Below are 19,938 nucleotides of genomic sequence, written 5' to 3'. Positions count from 1 at the left end.
TTCCAGGATCATTAAAATCCTGCGCCTGTGGGGTCTGGGCCCAAGATGATGGTGCCGATGATCAGCCATGAGGGGTTGCAGACTCCAGGTAAGCAGAAGACTGACACAGGCCACCAGAACACGGGGAGTTCGCACCCAGTTTGAGAAGAAGCAGCAGAGGGGGCAGCCCATGGGATGGTGGCCGAGTGAAGGGTTCTGAAGCTGAAGAACACACAGCGGTGAGCTGTTGGCAACTCTAGGTGATGAACCCATGCAGGCTTCAGGCTGCTGGTAACTGCGTCAAAGAACTCACATCAGGCTGGAGTCTGGCACAAGACTGACTGAAGGGGTACCAGGTATCAGAACCGAGATGTGAGAGGGTGCTGAGGGCTCTGGAGGCTTCCTGAGCTTTGCATCTGGAACTTGAAGTTGTTGATGGTTTGGACTGAAATCTGGGTGGATGCAAGGAGCGCTGGAGGTGAATCCAGAGACGTTCAGTGATCCTGGGGGGTGGGGCCTCTTTCTCAAATTGTAAAGAGCACCAGGCAATTTCTGCTAATGGCAAATCTTTCTCTGCTTTATGATAGATGAAAGGAATTTTCATGTAATATCACATTTTGAGTATTTTTACATGACAATAAAATAATTGTGAAAACCTGATGTTGGGCTCCTGAGTCACAGCTTGTATTGCTCCAAATAACACACTAATCAAAGCAGAAGATCAAGTTCACTGTCATGTGCAGTGGGAAAGTTTGTGTTGCCTGCAATCCAGCAAGTCAGCTGAAACATAGTACAGGTTAAGTAAACCCTATCCAAAATGCATGGGACCAGAAGTGTTTCGGATTTTGGAACACTATTTAAAAAAATGCACTCATTCACTCAGACTTGGAGATGCATGCATTCACATTATGATACAAATATTTACATATGCACAAACTAACTGAAGTAGATGCATATACTCAATAATGCACTACTTTCGTCCGCAACGTCCGGTTCTCCAATTGAGATTTCTGAACTCTATTACGTGTTACCTTATGGGACTACAGAAGAAAAAAAGTTTCAGATTTTGGGTGTTCAGATAAGGTGTACTCAACCCTTATAAAAACAAAAATGCAGTGCAGAGAGAGAGATCAGTATCCTGACGATACCCAGCAGGTCAGGTAGCAACTGTGGAGAGAGAAGAGGTGCACATTTCCCTGAAACATTGACCGTTTCCTTCTCCTCAAATCCTGTCCTGACCTGATGAGTGTTTGCAGCATTTTCTGGTTTTATTTGAGATTTTGAACATCTGCCATATTTAAAAAAAATCCTGCCCTGAAATATTGGCTGTGCTGCCCTCTCCACGGATGCTGCCTGACAAGCCTCCAGCATTTCAGGGTTTACACAAGATACCAGTATCTGCCATTCTTGTGTTTCTCGCCATTATAGGTGAATTGGGGATGGAAACTAGATGCTGGTCTTGCCTGTGACAACATCAACCTTCCAAGTAATGTCAAAGAAAAACGTGGAGTTGTTTTACTTCAAGCCACAATGCAGACTCGAGAGAGTGCTGGAATCTGGAGCAAAACAGCCTGCAGGTCGAGGAATGGTCGTGGGAGAAAAGGATGTTGGCATTTTGGACCTGAACCCTTTATCAGGGTGGGGAGTGCAGAGGGGAGATGGCTAGTGGTGAGAGGAAAGAACAGTAAAGAAAAGAGAAAGGTGAATGTTTTGGTGTAAATGCTGGAGAGACTCAACAGGAAGTAAAGAACTAAATTTCAGGCCTGAGTCCTTCTTCAAGGTATGAGCCAAAAGTAGGCAGGCTCCTGAATAAAAAGGCTAGGGGAGGAGAGAAAATGGGCAAGGGGAAGATGGATGGATAGGAAGGCAGGAGAGGGAAGGAGAGAACTGATTGTGGCTCTGAGAACACAGCGAGAGGAAAGGCGGGGGTGGGGGGGAACAGGAGAGAAAAGCAGAGCTAGGGGAACGGGGGTGGGGGGGGGGGACTAGCAGAGACCGAAGAAACTTTGTTGGGACTGTGGGTGTTAATCTCACAGTATTCTCCGTCAGCTGACTGCACATCTGGAATAGAGGGAGCAGAGTTTGACAGGCCAAGGTTGCTGCCTTTAAATCTGTTCCTGATTCAAAGATTTTTGCATGCCCCCCACCCCCACCCTGAGGGTCTCCATCCAGACATTCCATTGTATTCCCTCACAACATTTGTCTTCAGTTACTACCCATGTCACTTGTCAGTACAATTTGTTTAATTTCAGAAATATCCTTTGTTTACAACAATTCCTCAGTCTCTACAATCAATACAAGTTTTTCACTGATTTAATTGACCCATCCATACAATATATATTCTTGCATTGCACCAATGCCTCTCTCAGCCCCATCAGGTGGAGGGGAAGCCATTAGTTTGTGACCAGCCTGTCGATTAATGTTTGCCCGTTGCTCTCCACGTCCTTAGTGCTGCTGTATACAAGGCAGGTCTGCCCAAATATTCAATGGACCCAGCCCGTTTCACACATCTGGTCTGTTTTGCAAGTTCCAAGAACCTTGAATAACTGTGACCCACATAAACTGCACGTTGCAGAGCTGTCTACTGAGAAAGGAAATGGCAGGCACAAGGGAGTAGTCTTGGAATAAGCCTCATTAATTAGGGTAAGAATGACGACAGCATTTCTTTCATGTTTGTCCAGTGGCCTCTTGGGGTTTCCTTTGCACACACACACACATTAGCTCAGTAATGTAGAAAACACAACCTCACATTCTTTCCATAATGTCAGCCCTGGCAGACTCCAGGGAGAGTTTCCAATGTAAGCATTTTTTAACGAGAAGTTCATGACTTTCACCTCATACTTGCTATTCCAAAGGTGGCTGCACCCTCCTGCGTTGCGTGCAAGACAGTGTCCAATAACAAGCTGGTAACCACGTGTCTGATCAATGCACCCTTGCTCCCTGGCAGGTTCTGGTGTACGGATAGCTATCTGTGCAAGAGACAACTCCTCAGCCGCTCCAGTGGGATTAATATTAGATCTGACGTTCCCGGACTCTTCCAGTGAAATCACACTTATCACTATGCAAGATAAATAGTGGCATTACAATCGTGCAGACAGTTCTTTTGGATGTTTTGAAGGGTGGGAGGAAACCAGAGAACCTGGAAGAAACTCAAGCAGACATGGGCAGAACCTACAAACTCCTTACAGACAGCACCAGATTTGAACCCTGGGCGCTGGCAAATGTTCATGCTAACCGACCGTGTAATGAAAAGGGTTTCAAGACCCTGAAGGGTAGGAACTGTCCTTGAAACTTGAGGTCTGGTCTTCAGGCTTCTGCACCTTCTACCTGAAGGTAGCAATGACTAGGGCAATGGGGGTTCTTTCTGAAGTTGGCTGCACCTTGTGATGAGGCTTAAGGCTTGCCATTGCTCATCCCCCCCTCTATCAGCTGGTCCAATCCTCTGCATGCCAAGGTACAGAAATGTGCCAGGTTCCACCTGATGTGGGGCACCCTCCTTTAATCACAAGGAAGAGTTGGGTTTTCGATCAAGATCTTACTGAAATAAGAAGAGGCTCCCTGATTTAAGGTGAGTTATCTGTATCACCTCCACAATCTAACCTCGCCGCAGGATTTTGAAGTATTCTGTGAAGGATGGACTGCAGTTGCCCGAAACTCGTTGGTCTCCAACGAGATGCCCGTGAATGAGTGCTGCTGACCAGCATGTCCAGGGTGCAGGGGTTCGTGCTCAGGGAGCACACTGAAGCTTGAAGCAGGCACCCAAAAGCCTTTGTGGGGAAGAACCACAGTCCCATCACCACTGGAGGCCAAGAGGCTGGACCTGCGGGTGGGAAGGGAGGGGTTGATCTGGGATACATGCTCCCGGGCCTGGGGAAACACCCCCATCCGGGCTCTACCTGGAATGGCATGTTAATCATCTTCCAGAGGTATGGTTGAGCCTGGATGCCCTCAGAAAGGGAACATGCAGTATCCACAAGACCCGTAGGTTCTGGGAGCTATGTGCGCCGTGGAGAGTCCACGGCATCTTCAATAGGGATGCCAATATTTTAATATAGATGTCCTGTAATTAATGATTTAAATAATTTGAATTAGGATTGATATTAAGTTGATGTCAATGTATTAATGAAGTTAAAAAGAAGCTGTTCCTTGAGTCACAGCTGATCAAACTGTGTGAGGGTTGTGTAGTGAGGGAGAATGGTGAGTGTGTTGATTCTTTGGAAGAGACTGCAATGAATTAATGGTAAAATGAACAGGGAAGGGCGTACACTGATCACATTTATGATGTATGGTATAGATAAAGTATACGTTTCAACTCAAGATACCCAGGGTGGGCACCGTATATTTAAAAATTCCTATTTTAACAAAAGTCTGGAGATTTTAGCAATATATGATCTGACAATTTTACTTACAATTTTCTTCCAAGTTCTCACCCCTGGCACAGGCTAAGCAGATCTCTCAGTGTTGTTTATTTTCCTAATCAGACTGCAGAGGAAGGGCCTCGACCAGCCTCGCTGTTACAGACCCAGCTCCACCTCCCCTCGAACTAGATTTCGAAGCAGCTCACGTAGATTTCCCAAAGATCCCTGCTCCCTGGCCCCTAGGCTAAGCTTTAGTAAGGCCCCCCACCCTGACCTTGCCCCCATGGGTTATGTCCTCCCCTCGCATATTCTACATTTATCTGCTGGGTATTTACTCAGGGTGTGTGTGTGTGTGTATGCTGTGCTCAGCGATGGCAAGATAGAATTGGTGGGCCGGGTGGTAATAGTGCAATGGAGAGGGGTGCACAAGGAGGGGAGGGATTGGGCCGGTAGTGGGATGCCTTGGTGCTGGATGCTGGCAGAGACCTCATCACTGGGCTCTGTCACAGGGCTGCGTTTGGGGCAGTTTATCCCTGTTCAGTGCTCCCCCCACCCCCACCCTCCTGGCTTGTACCAGGCCAGCCACCTGACAAATTCAGCTCTCACCCCACAACGTGTAAATTGCATAACGGTCAGACTCCCCAGTATCTACATCTTGGGGGTTTAACATTTATCAGAAACAGAGGTGTCTTGATCTTCTACCCAAGGGTTAGAAGCTATGAATCATACAGTGTGTAACTCACCATGTAACTTGCCACCGCTCAACATGCACGTCACATCAGCCTGGTTGGTCGGAATTCACTTCATAAGCATTCACAGACTCCACCACTGACACTGGCAATTTACTTCACCTGTAGGCTGCAGCCTCCACTCAGAAATACTCCTTGGGCAGGAGCTTTGAACCCACCATCACATTATACAAAGATGGAAGGACAGGGAAGCAAAAGCATGGGGTCACCAGCAGTGGTCAGTGAACATTGTACAATAGCAGGCCACACACAACTGTGAGTTGAAATACCCCCACCTTTCCACTATTCAGCGACCATTGCCATCTGCAAACTCTAGGTTCAGTACAGTCTCCAGAAGCTGTTCTGTCATTCATAATTTTAAAAAGCATGAAGAAAATAATTAAGGTGATCACTTACTCCGCTCCTATGTCTGTCAGAGAGTCCAATTGAATCAGGTGTCCCCGACGTTTCCGTGAGCAACGTTGCATGCATGAGCCGAGCTCTGCTGCAGGAGGCAGACTCGTGCAGGCTTTTTTTTTAAACAAGTGCATGAGCATTGATTGACAGGTCTGGTGAAGCCCGAGACCCCGCTGCCGATTGGGTGAATGTGGTTTCCACGACCGCGATGGATGGGCCTCGATTGAGCAACTAGTACTACACTACTATGTATAGTGTTGCACAAGAACTACATGCATAATGAAATAGCATAAAGACAAGTTATATCAATCAATCATGCTGTTTGCTGCCCCAGATTATTAAATAGATGGTGTTCCCTTCATATGGAGAATGAGGGACTTGATGGAGACCAAGGACTAACAAGGAAGAGTTTAGGAGCCCCCCACAAGTCCTGATGAGCATAACACAACACAGCAGCAGGCACTGAACTACATATCTCCCAAGGAGTTCGGTGACTGCTACTGGGTCATATTGTGCTTCTTGCAACTCATGGGGAGCTTCTAAACTCTTCCTTGTTAGTCCTTGGGCTCCATCAAGTCATTCATTCTCCATACGAAAGGAATGCCATCTATTAAATAATCTGAGGCATACTGGAGATTACAGGCAGGATTCAACCATCCCGCCAACCCTCCATCTTCCCAGCAGACTATTAGATTTTTAATGTTTCTCCAACCCAATTGGATGTTAAAAATCTAATAGTTTGGTGGGAAGGAGGAGGATCGTATACATGCAGCCATCGCTGCAAAATCTTCATGCTGCCGGCCCACCTCCAGCAGCTCCCAGATACCACCAAGTGGATCACCCTGGCAATGGCACGATGCCAACTCTGGCCCACAGTGACCGCCAGCTTCACCCACACAGGCGCAGTTAGTAGAGTCCGGGCACCTACCTTTTACTGAGTAGGTGCTGAAGCCTAGGGGCTTGAGCCCCCTTACCCTCTAGGCCCCGAGGCCTCAGCCTAATGGTTGATCTGCCACTGTCCCTGGGTCAGAGCAAGGCAAATGGGCCCGGAGGTTTTCTGTGCCAGAATCTTGTGAGGATTAGTTTCCAATTGGTTCTAACTTCCAGAGTTGGGCGATCCGGCATCTTTTCCAGAAAACATTTCCTGAGCACAGCAGCCCATGTGGATCCGAAAAATGTAGTAGGTTTTTTTTGCCCCACTCTCCCACCAAGCTAAGTAACCTAAACACATTTTAATGAATAGCATTTTAAATAGTCGGGGAGGGTTTTATTTTCAGAAAGTCAATGATCAACTGATGCTGCAACCCTGAAGAAGCTCGATAGCAGGACAAACTCAAAGGGCTGAATAGCCTCTTTGTAATGCAAATGACAAATATAGGGAAAGACATTACTTTCACTATGCATTACTCAGACAGTGAATAGCAAGGGATAGTATTTCACTGCTTGGTGCTGGTAAACCTATTCATGTATATTCATTTCCATAATTCTAATCCACAACCGTGCAAGGAGATTTAATGAAAAATTATATCAGGCTAGGTTCTGTGCAGTTCTAGTCACCTAACTACAGGAAAGATATCAATAAGGTTGAAAGAGTGCGGAGAAAATTTACTAGGATGTTGCCTGGACTTCAGGAACATGCTGAACATATCCAGCATTCTTGATTTAATTTCAGATTTCCAGGAACGGTATTATTTTAGTTTTGAATCTTTGGAAGTTATCGGGAAACTTGGTTGAGCTTTTAATTGTAGTTCAGGCTGAATGGGTGTCCATGGATTTTTCCACTTAGCCTCTGCTTGGTTCCTTCTGCACCTCCTTGTGTTCCCAATGGGATCCTCCAAGTTACTCGGTTTGACAGGTGAATGGGACAGGATTCTCCCAGTGAGACCTGTGTTTCTCCCACAGCCCCCTAAATCAATGATCTATTTCAGAGGCCCAGCTGAATCCTTCACTGAATCCTCAATCTAATTTCTGAAAATTAACTCCCTGAATGAGATGCAAAGTTCCCTTTTGAGTAAAAAGAATTTCAGCCATGAACACAGAGGGGATTTTTATTTAAGATTGACGTCAAGGCTAGTATCTGCTTCCCTGAACGTACAGGGGGGTTTCTCTTTTAGTGCGCTGAAACAGGGGGTTATGTATTAACTGCACGATTCATCACCACTCGTTGTCATGACCGATTCAAATGCCATTGTAGGTATAATGAGCAACTCATTGCTGGCTCTTATTGTGTGCTTGTGCCCTTGTTCCAATTGCAGTTTATTTGAGGCAAATGTTCTGAACTGACCACTCAGTGGCACAAGGACAGCTTCTTCCCTGCTGCCATCAGATTCCTGAACCATCAATGAACCACAGACACTGCCTGACTGTCTTTTTTCCTTTTCTTGCACTATTTTATTTATTCTGAAATTTGGTTTATAGAAAAAAATTGTAACTTTGATGCTACCACAAAAGCATGAATTTTGTGGCATGTTCACGACAATAAATTCTGACTATGTACAGCAACAAATAAACAGCTTCTCTTTCCCTTATCTTCCAGAACGAGACTATTACAGCCTATGCAACAAGCAGCCCATCGGGAGAGAACTTTTCCGACAGTTCTGCGAGACGAAACTGGAGCTGAGGAGATGCATCAGATTCCTGGACACCGTGGTAAGATGTCTAGGTTTGAACTTGGAATGGGGACGTTGGCACACAACTGGGCCCAAAGGTGTCAGCCTGATATGAAAATGTCCCAGATCCTGAGGAGTGAACTCAATCTGGAAAAACCTGAAATGTTCACTGCCCATTACCACCCAAGGGAGCTCCCCGAGCCTTCTCTTGGTTTTCTCAGGATTCTAGCCTCTGCAGTTTTGACGTTCCTCAGTGGACTGCTTTTCTGCTTTCACCTTAGCTGGTCTGGGTTCAGGCAGCCCCAGACGATGGCAGGAGTAGCATCCCTGAGCTAGGCTGCAACAACAGATGGGGATCTTCTGCACGTGGACCTCCCCGCCCCAGGGTTACAGAGCACAGCTAGCAAGCAGCGTTGTCCTGTCACCTTGGGTCTCTTGTAATTGAAGCAAATAAATTATTCCAAAATAGTTATACATATTTATTTCACATTCTATTGTTATGTATATATGTGCTGATTATATATTGAGTATTAGTGTATACACCTTGGTTTGGAGAAATGCTGTTTCATCTGGTTGTTATTTAATTTAGACGTACAGCACGGTAACAGGCCCTTCCCGCCCATGAGACCGTGCTGCCTAAATACCCCAATTAACCTACAGACCCTGTACATGTTTGGAGGATGGGAGGAAACTCGTACAAACTCCTTACAGACAGCGTGGGATTTGAATCTGGGTCGTTGGTGCTATAGTGGCATTGCGCTAACTGCTATGATAACTGCTATGCCCTGTGTACGTACAGTCGGTTGAACTTGATGTAGAGAAGTAGGGTGTTCTCTGCAGTCAAATTGGGTCTGTAACTTGAGAGTTGCTTCTTGACGATAAACTTTTGTAGTGGGAAGATGTAAAGTTGTGAGCAAGAATGGCTCTTACTGAATGTAATCACTTCCCTTAAAACTCACAGCTCCCTGATTTTTTAAATTCTCAAATGAACAAATTGCATCTGCTGCAGGGGACAGTTTCTTCAATCTTTCAGGAACCTTCCCCTTTTGTCAGATCAAGACTTTAATCTCCCCAGTAATCGTCGCTCTTTTTATTTCCCAGACGACCGGGGGGGGGGGGGGGGGTGGTGGGGAGGAGGAGCGTCATGGTTAGTAAAAAGCTATTACAGTTCCATAGAGGCGGGTTTGAATCTTCCGCTCTCTGGAATGAGTTTGTGCATTTGCCACGTGACCTTTGTGAGTTTCCTCCAGGTGCTCAGGTTTCCTCTCACTCTCCAAAAACAACATGTATGGGTTGCTGGGTTAATTGGGTGTAATTGGGGTGCACTAGTTTCTTGAGGTAGGTGGGGCTTCTGCCATGCTGTATTGTTAAAGGTTATCCATTGCATTCCTACATTTCAGGGAAAACATACCTTGCCTTTCCAATCTCTCCTTGTAACTACAGCTATCTATTGCAAGCAACATCTCTTGCACCCTTTCCATTGCTACCCAATCCTTTCTGTGGCATGGCATCCAGAACTGTACCCAAGTGAGGTGGAACTAATGTTTTGTATAGCTGCAACATGACATTTCTCCTTATTTTCAATGTTTCAGACTATACAGGTAGACCTCGATGGGTTTCGGTTCCATGACTCACTTCATAAGGTGAAATTATTGTAAGTCGGGGTCGACCTGTACAGGTAGATTTCTGTGCCGCTCCTGTAGGGAGTCTGAGATGGGGCCTGGTAATTAGGGGCAGCAATGTCGCTTTGTGATTTGGAACGCATGAGCAGATTGCTGTCACGCTCTCTCCCTCTTCAATCTCTCTCTCCCTTCCTCTTCAATCTCTCTCTCCCTTCCTCTTCAATCTCTCTCTCCCTTCCTCTTCAATCTCTCTCTCCCTCTTCAATCTCTCCCTCCCTCTTCAATCTCTCTCTCCCTCCCTCTTCAATCTCTCTCTCCCTCCAATCTCTCTCTCCCTCCCTCTTCAATCTCTCTCTCCCTCCCTCTTCAATCTCTCTCTCCCTCCCTCTTCAATCTCCCTCCCTCTTCAATCTCTCTCACCCTCCCTCTTCAATCTCTCTCTCCCTCTTCAATCTCTCTCTCCCTCCCGAGTGACGTTCCGAATTACATTCTTTTAAAAAATGGTGTTGGGTCCAAGAAAGCGCGTTTCCTTGACGTCATTACAAGAGAAGTACTGAAATGATGACGTTTGTGGGGGTGGTGGCAGTGGGAAGCGATCTGCATGTGCTGATTGGACGGAAGCATCTCCTTCAGAGAAGGAAAAGCAACCACGCTGATACCTTTGTTCACAATGGAGATTCTGATCATTGAAACTGAAATACTGTAAGTCGGAACATTCTAAGTAGAGGTCTGTCTGTAGAGGTGTGCACACTGTGTCCCTCCTTCATAACCCAATCATCCTGGGTCAAGACCTGCGAGGAGCTACAGGCCCAGGTGTCTTCGTTTCTTTAACTCTTATGACGGAACTGGGATTTGCACTTGATGTAAAGAGCCTCATTTAAAGCAGGATTTGGAGAATGTCAGAAGCGAAATTCTGGAATCACTGCAGGGTAGTGGAAATCTGCAACTTCAGTCTGGGGAAGTTGAAATCATTCCCTTTGAGTGGAAAGGGCAAGTCAGAGGTTTGATCCCAACGTTCCAAATCATGAAAAGGCAACTCAGCTGGCGGGCACTAAGCAGTGTCGTCATGAAATGGGGAAGTCTGCAGATACTGCGATTGTAGTACAAGCAGAAAAGTGCTGGAGGAGCTCAGCAAAGATATATTAGTGACGTTTTGGGCCCAAGCCCTTTGTCAAGACATGAGCAAAAAGCAGGCGAGTGTCTGAATAAAAAGGTGTGGAGAAGAGGAAAGAAGGGCAGGAGGAAGAGCTCAGACCCACAGGCAAGAGGAGAATTTGGAGCACCAGGGAGTGCAGATAGGGAGCAGTGAGAGAGCTTCACACACAACTTCCTTTATTGAGAGGAGAACCTCTTCAGGGTAGGCATCCCTTGAAGAGATTTTGCAGTGGAGAAGCTAAATGGAGCGAAACTTGAAAGTTTGCAGACTTTGTAGTAAATACAGTTCTGGGCTGGTCTCGAGCTTTACCTATGGCCTCTGAGCCTGTGTTCATCCCCTGCCCCTTCTTCTCTTCCCGCCCCCCCCACCTTTTTGCTCACACCTTGAAGAAAGGCTCAGGCCTGAAACCTCCTATGGATGGCGCAGGACCTGCTGAGTTTCTCCAGCACTTTTATGTTTTTATTACAATCACAGCGTGTGCAGACTTTCCCTTTTCATGACGACTCTGTCCAAGGACGGCTTCTTCCCCACTGCCATCAGATTCCTGAATAATCAATGAACCAAAGACACTGCCTTACTTATCATGCACTGTTATTTTTATTTACTTATAGTAATGTCGTAAGGTGGTTATAATATGAACGTTTCCACTATGAAGCAGCTGCTAAACCCCGAATTTCAAGACTTGTTCATGACAATAAATTCTGATTCTGGCTCGTTTCAGAAAAGAGGACATGGCTACTTATGATCAACAGTACACCTTCTGAATGAGCAGTAGAAGCAAGTTACTAGAGCAGAGAAAATAGAAGAGAACAGTACAAGAACAGGCCCTTTGCTCACAAATCTGTGCCGAACATGATGTCCAAATTAAACTAAGCCTTTGTACCTTGCACAAGTTCAAGACCCAGTTTTAAAAAAATATATTTATGTATAGGGAAAGAGATGGGAGTTTTGGATAATATTGTTATTTTACAAAGGAAACATTTTACAAATATAAATACAGGGTGTCGTGGTTAGTGTAGCGGTCGGCACATTGCTTTTACAGCAACAGTGATTTGGGTTTGAACCTGGCGCTGACGATAAGGAGATTGTACGTTCTCCCTGTGTCTGCGTGGGTTTCCCCCAGGTGCTCCAGTTTCCTCCCGCCTTCCAAAACGGACAGGATTGCAAATGAATTGGGTGTAAGTGGGTGGCACAGGTTTCATTCACTGGAATAGGTTTCTACCGTGCGGGTAATAACATTTTAAATACAATGAAATCAGGGCACATCTCTCTTTGCTTGCGTTGTGCCTTTGAGCAGTTTGTGCAGCGCATTAGCACCAGCCTGGTTTCCATGCTGTTAGGTGACACCTTTGGAAGAAGGGAACGCCAGCAATAATAATGATTTGACATTTCCTCTGGATGAGAGAAGCTTCACCACATTGCAGCTGAAGGAGTTTGGGTTTTTTTCCTTGTATGAAATGCAACTGTGGACTACCCCTCATTGGTTGGACAAAACCCAGTCAGCAGAACCCACAGTGCCAAAAGCACCCGAGGCAATTTCAATCCCAAGCCCACATGGAATAATTTGTATGCTATTAAAATTCAGTTTGTTGTAAAACCAGACCAATTGTTATTGCTGGCATTCCCTTCTTCTAAAGGTGTCACCTAACAGCATGGAAACCAGGCTGGTGCTAATGCACTGCTCGAAGGCACAAGGCAAGCAAAAAGAGATGTGCCCTGATCATTGTATTTAAATTTTATTTACAACATGGTAGAAGCCGATTCCAGCCCAATGAAACCTGTGCCACCCAATTAATCTGTTAAGCAGGATGTGGATTTGCAATAACAGCAGCAAGAAAAGGGAGTGACGTGGGCTACTGAAGCCAGTGCATCACACAGCAGTGAACCAAACTAAATTAAAGTCAAATAAAATTCTGCAGATGCTGGAAATCTGAAATAAAAGCAGATTCCTAGGAAAACTCGACAGAATCAGTGGGATAAAAAGAAGGGTCAAAACACAAAAATACTGGAGGAACTCGGCTGGTGTCGCAGCAGCAAGAGGAGATAAAGATATATTACTGATGCTTCGAGCCCGAGCCCTTCCACATCAGTAATACAGTAAAGCCCCTGGTATCCGGCATCTATGGGGATTACAGCGAATGTCCTAAAATTGTTAGGTCTGCTTTGTTCATGAATGAGTGAGACAAACACCAGACTGAGTCGAAATCAGGGTTCTTTGTTCTTTATTACCGGATTGTAACACTTGCAACTAACAGTGTTAGTTGGAGAAGGCGCATTCTGCCGTTATCAGCAAAATGGTGATTTTTTATACCCTTGGATACGTGCTTAGAACATCATCATATCATTACTTGTCCAATGACTAAAACTGTTGCTATCCTTTCCCTGCTAGCTTCCTGCCTCTCAATCCATCAATGTCTCTCTTATCTTGTAAGTACAAGGATGCATTCACATCTTGTTACAGCCCTGCACAGGGTAACTCCTTACACATTCCCATCTCATGATGTTTTACCTAACAGGAGTACAAGGACACCTCCCCTTCTTGTTACAGCCCTGCACAGGGTAACTCCTTACACATTCCCATCTCATGATGTTTTACCTTACAACATCCTGACTGCTCAGGTATTGGGTCGGTCCGGATTGTCGGGCAGTACATTTTAGGAGAATAAAGAAGAGTTGAACACCTGAGCTAACTCACTTGCTCTCCTCACTTTTGCTGTAGAAATGTTAACAGTTTCTCCATCCACAGATGCTCCCTGGCCTGCTGAGTGTTTGCAGCATGGTCATAGAGAACTGGGAACTGGCACCCTGGACCCATCTCGTTCTTCCACCTAAACTGGTCGTCTTTCCCCGTGTTTGGCCCGTATCTCTATAAAACATCCCTATTACAGCTGCTGCCTCATTGCCTTTTAAACATAATGTTATACCCGCGTCTACCACTTGTATCAGCTCGTTCCATATACCCACCACCTTCTGTATGAAGAAGTTCCCCTTCCAGGACCCTTTTGGAGTGGTAGCGTTTAGCACAATGCTTTTACAGCGCTAGCAACCCAGGTTTGAATCTGACGCTATCTGTAAGGAGTTTGTACGTTCTCCCCATGTCTGTGAGGGCTTCCTCTGGGGACTCCGATTTTCCCCAGCCTTCAAAACATATGGGCTTTGTAGGTCAATAGGGTTGTTGGGTGGCACAGGCTTATGGGCTGGAAGGTCCTGTTATTGTGCTGTATGTCTGGATTAAATTCAACCTTTACCCTCTCGCATTAAAGTCTCTGCTCTCCAAAAAACCGCAACCTGGTAAAAACAAACTATTGGCTTTTGGACTGTGAGATAAATGCCTTTCCTTATAACAAGTTCATTTGGCCTGGCAACATTCTCGCAAAGATTGGGGGAGCATGTTAATTTCCACTTGCTGCTTATATTCAGGGACTTAAGAAAAATTTAGAAATACAGGACAATAACGTGGCCCTTTCGGCCCATGAACCCATGCGGCCCAATTAACCTACAACCCCCCTGTACGTTTCGAAGAGTGGGAGGAAACTGAAGCACCTGGAGGAAATGCAGGGAGAACATAGAAGCTCCTTACAGACAGCCTGATTCGAATCTGGGCCACTGGGATTGTAATAGCAATGCACTAACCCCTATGCTGGCCGAGCCATCCTTAACATTTTGTAAACAAAGTCTGCATTTATTAGTCATTCCGCATTGCTCTCTTTAAACATGATAGTTCATAGGTTGGTCAGTGTCCTTTGGATACACTTGGGCTTTTGCCAGCTCGTTTAATTGTGGGGGGGGGGGGCTACATCCAATGATTGAGTCTAACTACATTGGAACAATGTGGTGAGGCCCCTTTTCTCCATACAGTTTGTGTAGTCAATCTCAGCTTCAGTGGATGTGGCAGAATTTATTACTGACTTTAAATAGCCCGGTTCATCAGCCTAAAGTTTGTATCAGGAGGTCCTAAATCATTCTTGATCTACAAGGTCAACAACTCCTTTCCTCCTTCTCCTGCAGATGCTGCTGAACTCATGGAGGTTGGTTTTTGGTCCTTTCCGTGCCATTCTCTCGTAAAAATATTGTGCACCCTTTCAGAAGCGCTTGCTATCCAGAAAAAAAATTCCTAAGGACCAACAACTTCTGCGGCAGTCTTCCTGCTGAGATTTTTGCATATTTTTCTGTCTGGGTTGTATTCAGTCAGTATTTGCGTCCTCTGATATTCTGCCAGTTGAATATTTTTCTTGTTCATAACCCCAGTGCATTTTACAATCGGGTTTAGCAACTAACCTGGCAGTTCTGTCTGTGAGACTGATATCCTCCTACTTCAGGTTAAAACTGAAGCGTCCAGCATGAATTGCAAGAGGTTGTTTTGCAGCTGCAGTAGGTTATCAAGAAGGCAAAGGGCAGGTTGACCTTCATTGTGAGATGGATTCAAATTTGGAGCAGGGACATTATCCTCAACCGTACAAGGAAATGGTGAGGCCACATCTGGAGTACTGTGTGCAGTTCTGGTCTCCTTACTTGAGGAAGGACGCACTGGCTTCGGAGGCGGTCCAGAGGAGGTTCACCAGGTTAATTCCAGAGTTCAGAAGATTAAACTATATTGAGTCGACTGGGACTATATTCACTGGAATTTAGAAGAATGTCAGGGGATTTTGTATAAAATTATGAAAGGCATTGATAAGATAGAGGGGGGTAAGTTGTTTCTGTTGGTGGGGGAGACTAGAACTAGGGGACATAGCATCAAGATGCAGGGTAGCAGATTTAGGACGGAGATGAGGAGGAATTGCTTCTTCCAGAGGGTGGTAAATCTGTGGAATTTGCTTTAAGGGTTGGATAGATTTTTATATAGTAGGGGAATGAAGGAATATATGGGGAAAAGGTAGGTAGGTGGAGATGAGCCCATCATCAGATCACCCATGATCTCATTCAACGATGGAATAGGCTCGATGGGCTGAATGGTCAACTCCTGCTCCTGTTTCTGATGTTCTTATGTCAGTGCAGAAGGCAGAGAGTGTGTGAGCAAATATCTTACACAATGATTCAGTGTCCCTTCTGGAACTGGTATCAGATTTGTTTTTTTTTAATATATTAGTGGCTGACACTTGAATTCATGAGGACAGCAGAGCAAGTTGGTGACAGTCCGTGCTTGGAATATGGGAACAGCGAGGCTGTGGTGCAACTTTATAAAATGCCACTGGAGACACGTGATTGCAATGGGGAGAGTGCAGAAGAGTGCAGGATATTGCTTTGGATAGAGTGTTTCAGCTAAGAGGAGTGTCTGGATTAGCTTGGGGCAGAGAAGGATGAAGAGAACCTGACAGTGGTATAAATGAAGGGCATAGAGAGAGAGGATATTGAGGGGGCATCAAAATCAGGACTGCCAGGCTGAGAAATAGCTTCTTCCCGCAGATTGAGAGATTGATAAACTTGGGCCTCTTTTAAATGAAACGAGTAAATTGTTCTGAAACAATTATACATATTTGTTTTGTATTACATTCCATGTCGATGGTGCTGTGGATGATGTGCACTATGGTCCAAAGAAATGCTGTTTCGTCTTATTATACATGAACAGTCAGATGATTTAAACAACAAATTTGTTTTCCTTCTAAGAGGAATCTAAAGACAAGAGGGTAGTTTACAGCAATCAATTAGTCCGTTATCAGCATATCTTTGGCACGTGGGAGGAGACCTGAGCTCCCTCACGAGACGTGTGTAATCACAGTGGGAGCGTGCAAATTCCTCACAGACAGCACCAGAGATCAGGATTGAACCCAGGTGGAGCTGTAGGAGACTATTTTTCCAGTTGCACACTGTGTTGCTTTTCCTACACCGTTTTTCTAATGTTGTTCAGTGTTTGGTGGAGTAGTCTGCTCTTGGGGAATTGGATAAATTTGGGCAGCATGGTTAGCTCAACACCGTAACAGCGCCAGCAACCCACGTTCGAATCCAGCACTGTTTGTAAGAAGTTTGTACGTTCTCCCCGTGTCTGTGTGGGTTTTCCCCAGGTGCTCTGGTTTCCTCCCACCTTTCCAAAAATGTACAGGTAGGTCAACTGAGTGTAATCAGGTGGCCCGGGCTCTCGGGCTAGAAGAGCCTGTTACTGTGCTGTATGTCTAAATTTTAAAATTAAATTAAATCCCCCGCTTCCCTTCAGGATCAATGATGCCTATAATTGGGATGGATCAGGAAACTCCAGCCAACACTTGGATCCTAAAACTGTTGTTCGAAGTGGAAAAATGTGTAGTCAATCATTGCAAATCACTGGACCTTTAGATGGTAATCGTGGACACCCGGCCAAAATACCATGGGTGCAATCCACACCCTAGCACCCTCCCAGTCTAGTTGGGGTGCTGCACTGTCAGAGAGATGAGGGGCCTCATCAGGGCACCATCTCTCCAAAGTAAAATACAAATAATCACATGGCACTGATGGATAAAGCAGGGGAGGTCTCATGGCTACTGCTTTTACCTCTCATCCACGACCCCCAACACACATTTGTTGCTTGTTACCCTTTTGGTATGTTTACAACATATAGGAGCAAAAGTCAGCTCATTGAGTCTGCTGTGCCATTCGAATCATGAGCTGATCCATCCTCCTACTCAGCGCCACTCCCCGTAATCCTTAATGCCCTGACTAATCAAATACCTACCAATCTCTGCCTTAAATGCACCCAACGTCCTCACTTCCAGAGCCACCTGTGGCCAGGTTCCACAGACCCTGGCTAAAGAAATTTCTCCGCATCTCCGTTTTAAATTGACACCCTTTTAACCTGAAGTTGTGTGTTAGTGGGACTTCATCTGGATTCCAATCAAATCCAAGTTATTAATGAGTGGCAAAGCATTTTGGGAACTCTTGTCTTCACTACTGTTTCGCAATATTTATATGTTGGATAGTTCACTGCTACATTTTAGTGTACTCTACCACAGTTTAGTATCCTCCCCTGTGCCAAAAACTATTATCTATTTCTAGAAAGCAGCTAATTTACTTTGTGGCTTTTGCAGTTGGCTCATTCCCCACCACCAATCTTGAGATTCTTTGTTTGAAAAGGCATTGTAAGAACCCTTTCCCCAGCACTGCAGACCCCTGCAAGCTCCGTGGCAAAGACCTTTCTCTTGCTCTTTGGGAGGGATAAGGCATCCTTAATGCCTCTCACACATGCCAGACCTCTGAGAGAGTGAGACATCTGCAGATGCTGGAAATCTGAAATAAAAACAGTTGTTATTTACCATTCACCAGAACTGGAGCTGTCTGAAAATATGTTTTCCATCACCTTTCTTTGTCTCTTTTCATGGGTGGTTTTAAAATAATTGACATTTTCTTTGCTCTTTGTATACTACTCTCTTAGTGAGTTCAAAGTTGAAATTTATTGTCAGAGCATGTACATGACATCACATACAACCCTGAGATTCTTTTTTCTGTGAGCAGGCAGAATTTATGTATTCAAAATAATTGTATTCAAGAAAAGATATGAATACAAATGAGATAAATGTAAACAAGAAGGCAGTGCAAACAAAGTGTGCAATATAGAAAATAAATATTCAATAATCAAGATCCAAAAGTAAAGATCCTTAAACGAGTCCCTGATTGTGTTTGTTGTTGAGGAGTCTAATGGCAGAGAGGGAGCAGCTGTTCCTGAATTTGATGGCACGAGTCTTGTGCCACCGATACCTCTTTCCTGATGGCATCAGCGAGAACAGAGCGTGTGCTGCTCTCCATTGGCAGCGTTCCCTGTCCATGTTTTTGATAGTGGAGAGAGTTTTGCCTGTGAAGTCCTGGGCTGTGTCCACTATCTTGTAGAGGGCTTTATGCTCAGGGGTATTGGTGTCCCCATACCAGACCTTGATGTAGCCAGTCAGCAGATTTTCCACCACACATCAGTAGAAATTTGCCAGGGTTTCTGATGTCATTACCAAACCTCCACAAAGGAAGTTTGATAAGGTGCTGCACAAGAGACTTATCAGTGAGTTACAGGAAAGTGGAGTCTGGGGAAGTATATTGGCATGGATCGAAAATTGGTTGTCTGGAAGTAGAGGTGCTGACGAGGTTTCTTCACGATGCCATTGGTGTGTTGGGTCCAGGAAAGATCCTTCAAGACAGTGACCCCCTTGAACATAGGAACATAGGAAGTAGGAACAGTAGGCTAAAAATGGCCCATTGAGCCTGCTCCGCCATTCAATAAGATCATGACTGATGTAATTTATGACCTAACTCCACCTACCTGCCTTCTCCCCATATCCCCTAATTCCTCTATCATGTAAAAATTTATCTAACCGAATTTTAAATATGTCTATGAAGCAGCCTCAACCACTTACCTGGATAAAGAATTCCAAACATTCACTACTCTCTGGGAAAAACTATTTTTCCTCATCTCTGTCCTAAATCTACTCCCCCGAATCTTGAGACTGTGTCCTCTCATTTTAGTTTCCCCGGCCAGCTCAAAAAACCTTCCTACATCTATCCTATCCATACCCTTCATCATCCTATATGTTTCTATAAGATCTCCTCTCGTTCTTCTAAACTCGAGCGAATACAATCCTAGACGATTTAATCTTTCATCATAAGTCAACCCCTTCATCCCAGGGATCAACCTAGTAAACCTCCTCTGGACCGTCTCCAAAGCCAGTATATCCTTCCTCAAATATGGAGACCAGAACTGGACACAGGACTCCAGGTGCAGTCTCACCAGTACCTTATACAGTTGCAACATTACCTCCCTACTCCTGAATTCAATTCCTCTAGCGATGAAGGCCAACATTCAATTTGCCTTCTTAATAACCTGCTGCATCTGCAACCTAACTTTTTGCGATTCATGCACAAGCACTCCCAAGTCCCTCTGCACAACAGCATGCTGTACTTTTTCACCCTTTAAATAATATTCAGCTCTTTTATTTTTCTTGCCAAAGTGGATAACCTCACACTTATTAACATTGTACTCCATCTGCCAGACCTTTGCCCACTCATCCAGCTTAATTATATCCCTCTGCAGACTCTCCACATCCTCATTACAATTTGCTCTTCCACTCAATTTGGTGTCATCCGCAAACTTGGCTACACCACATTTTGTCCCCTCCTCTA

The 19,938-nt window shown here is 45.1% G+C and overlaps 1 protein-coding gene across 2 annotated transcripts in view; it reads left to right on the top strand.

Moving 5' to 3' along the window:
- Positions 1-19,938, top strand: part of LOC138754166 (G protein-coupled receptor kinase 5-like) — a 167,136-nt gene that overhangs the window by 97,726 nt on the left and 49,472 nt on the right. For both annotated transcript variants that reach the window (XM_069918038.1, XM_069918037.1), the window contains one exon: positions 8,019-8,131. In XM_069918038.1, the coding sequence (XP_069774139.1) occupies positions 8,019-8,131 (113 nt within the window). The remainder of the gene's footprint in view (positions 1-8,018; positions 8,132-19,938) is intronic.

Source organism: Narcine bancroftii, chromosome 2 (genome assembly GCF_036971445.1).
Source record: "Narcine bancroftii isolate sNarBan1 chromosome 2, sNarBan1.hap1, whole genome shotgun sequence".
NCBI classification, from domain to species: Eukaryota; Metazoa; Chordata; class Chondrichthyes; order Torpediniformes; family Narcinidae; genus Narcine; species Narcine bancroftii.
Note: the sequence above shows the minus strand (reverse complement) of the source record. Positions and strands in the feature narration are given on the sequence as shown.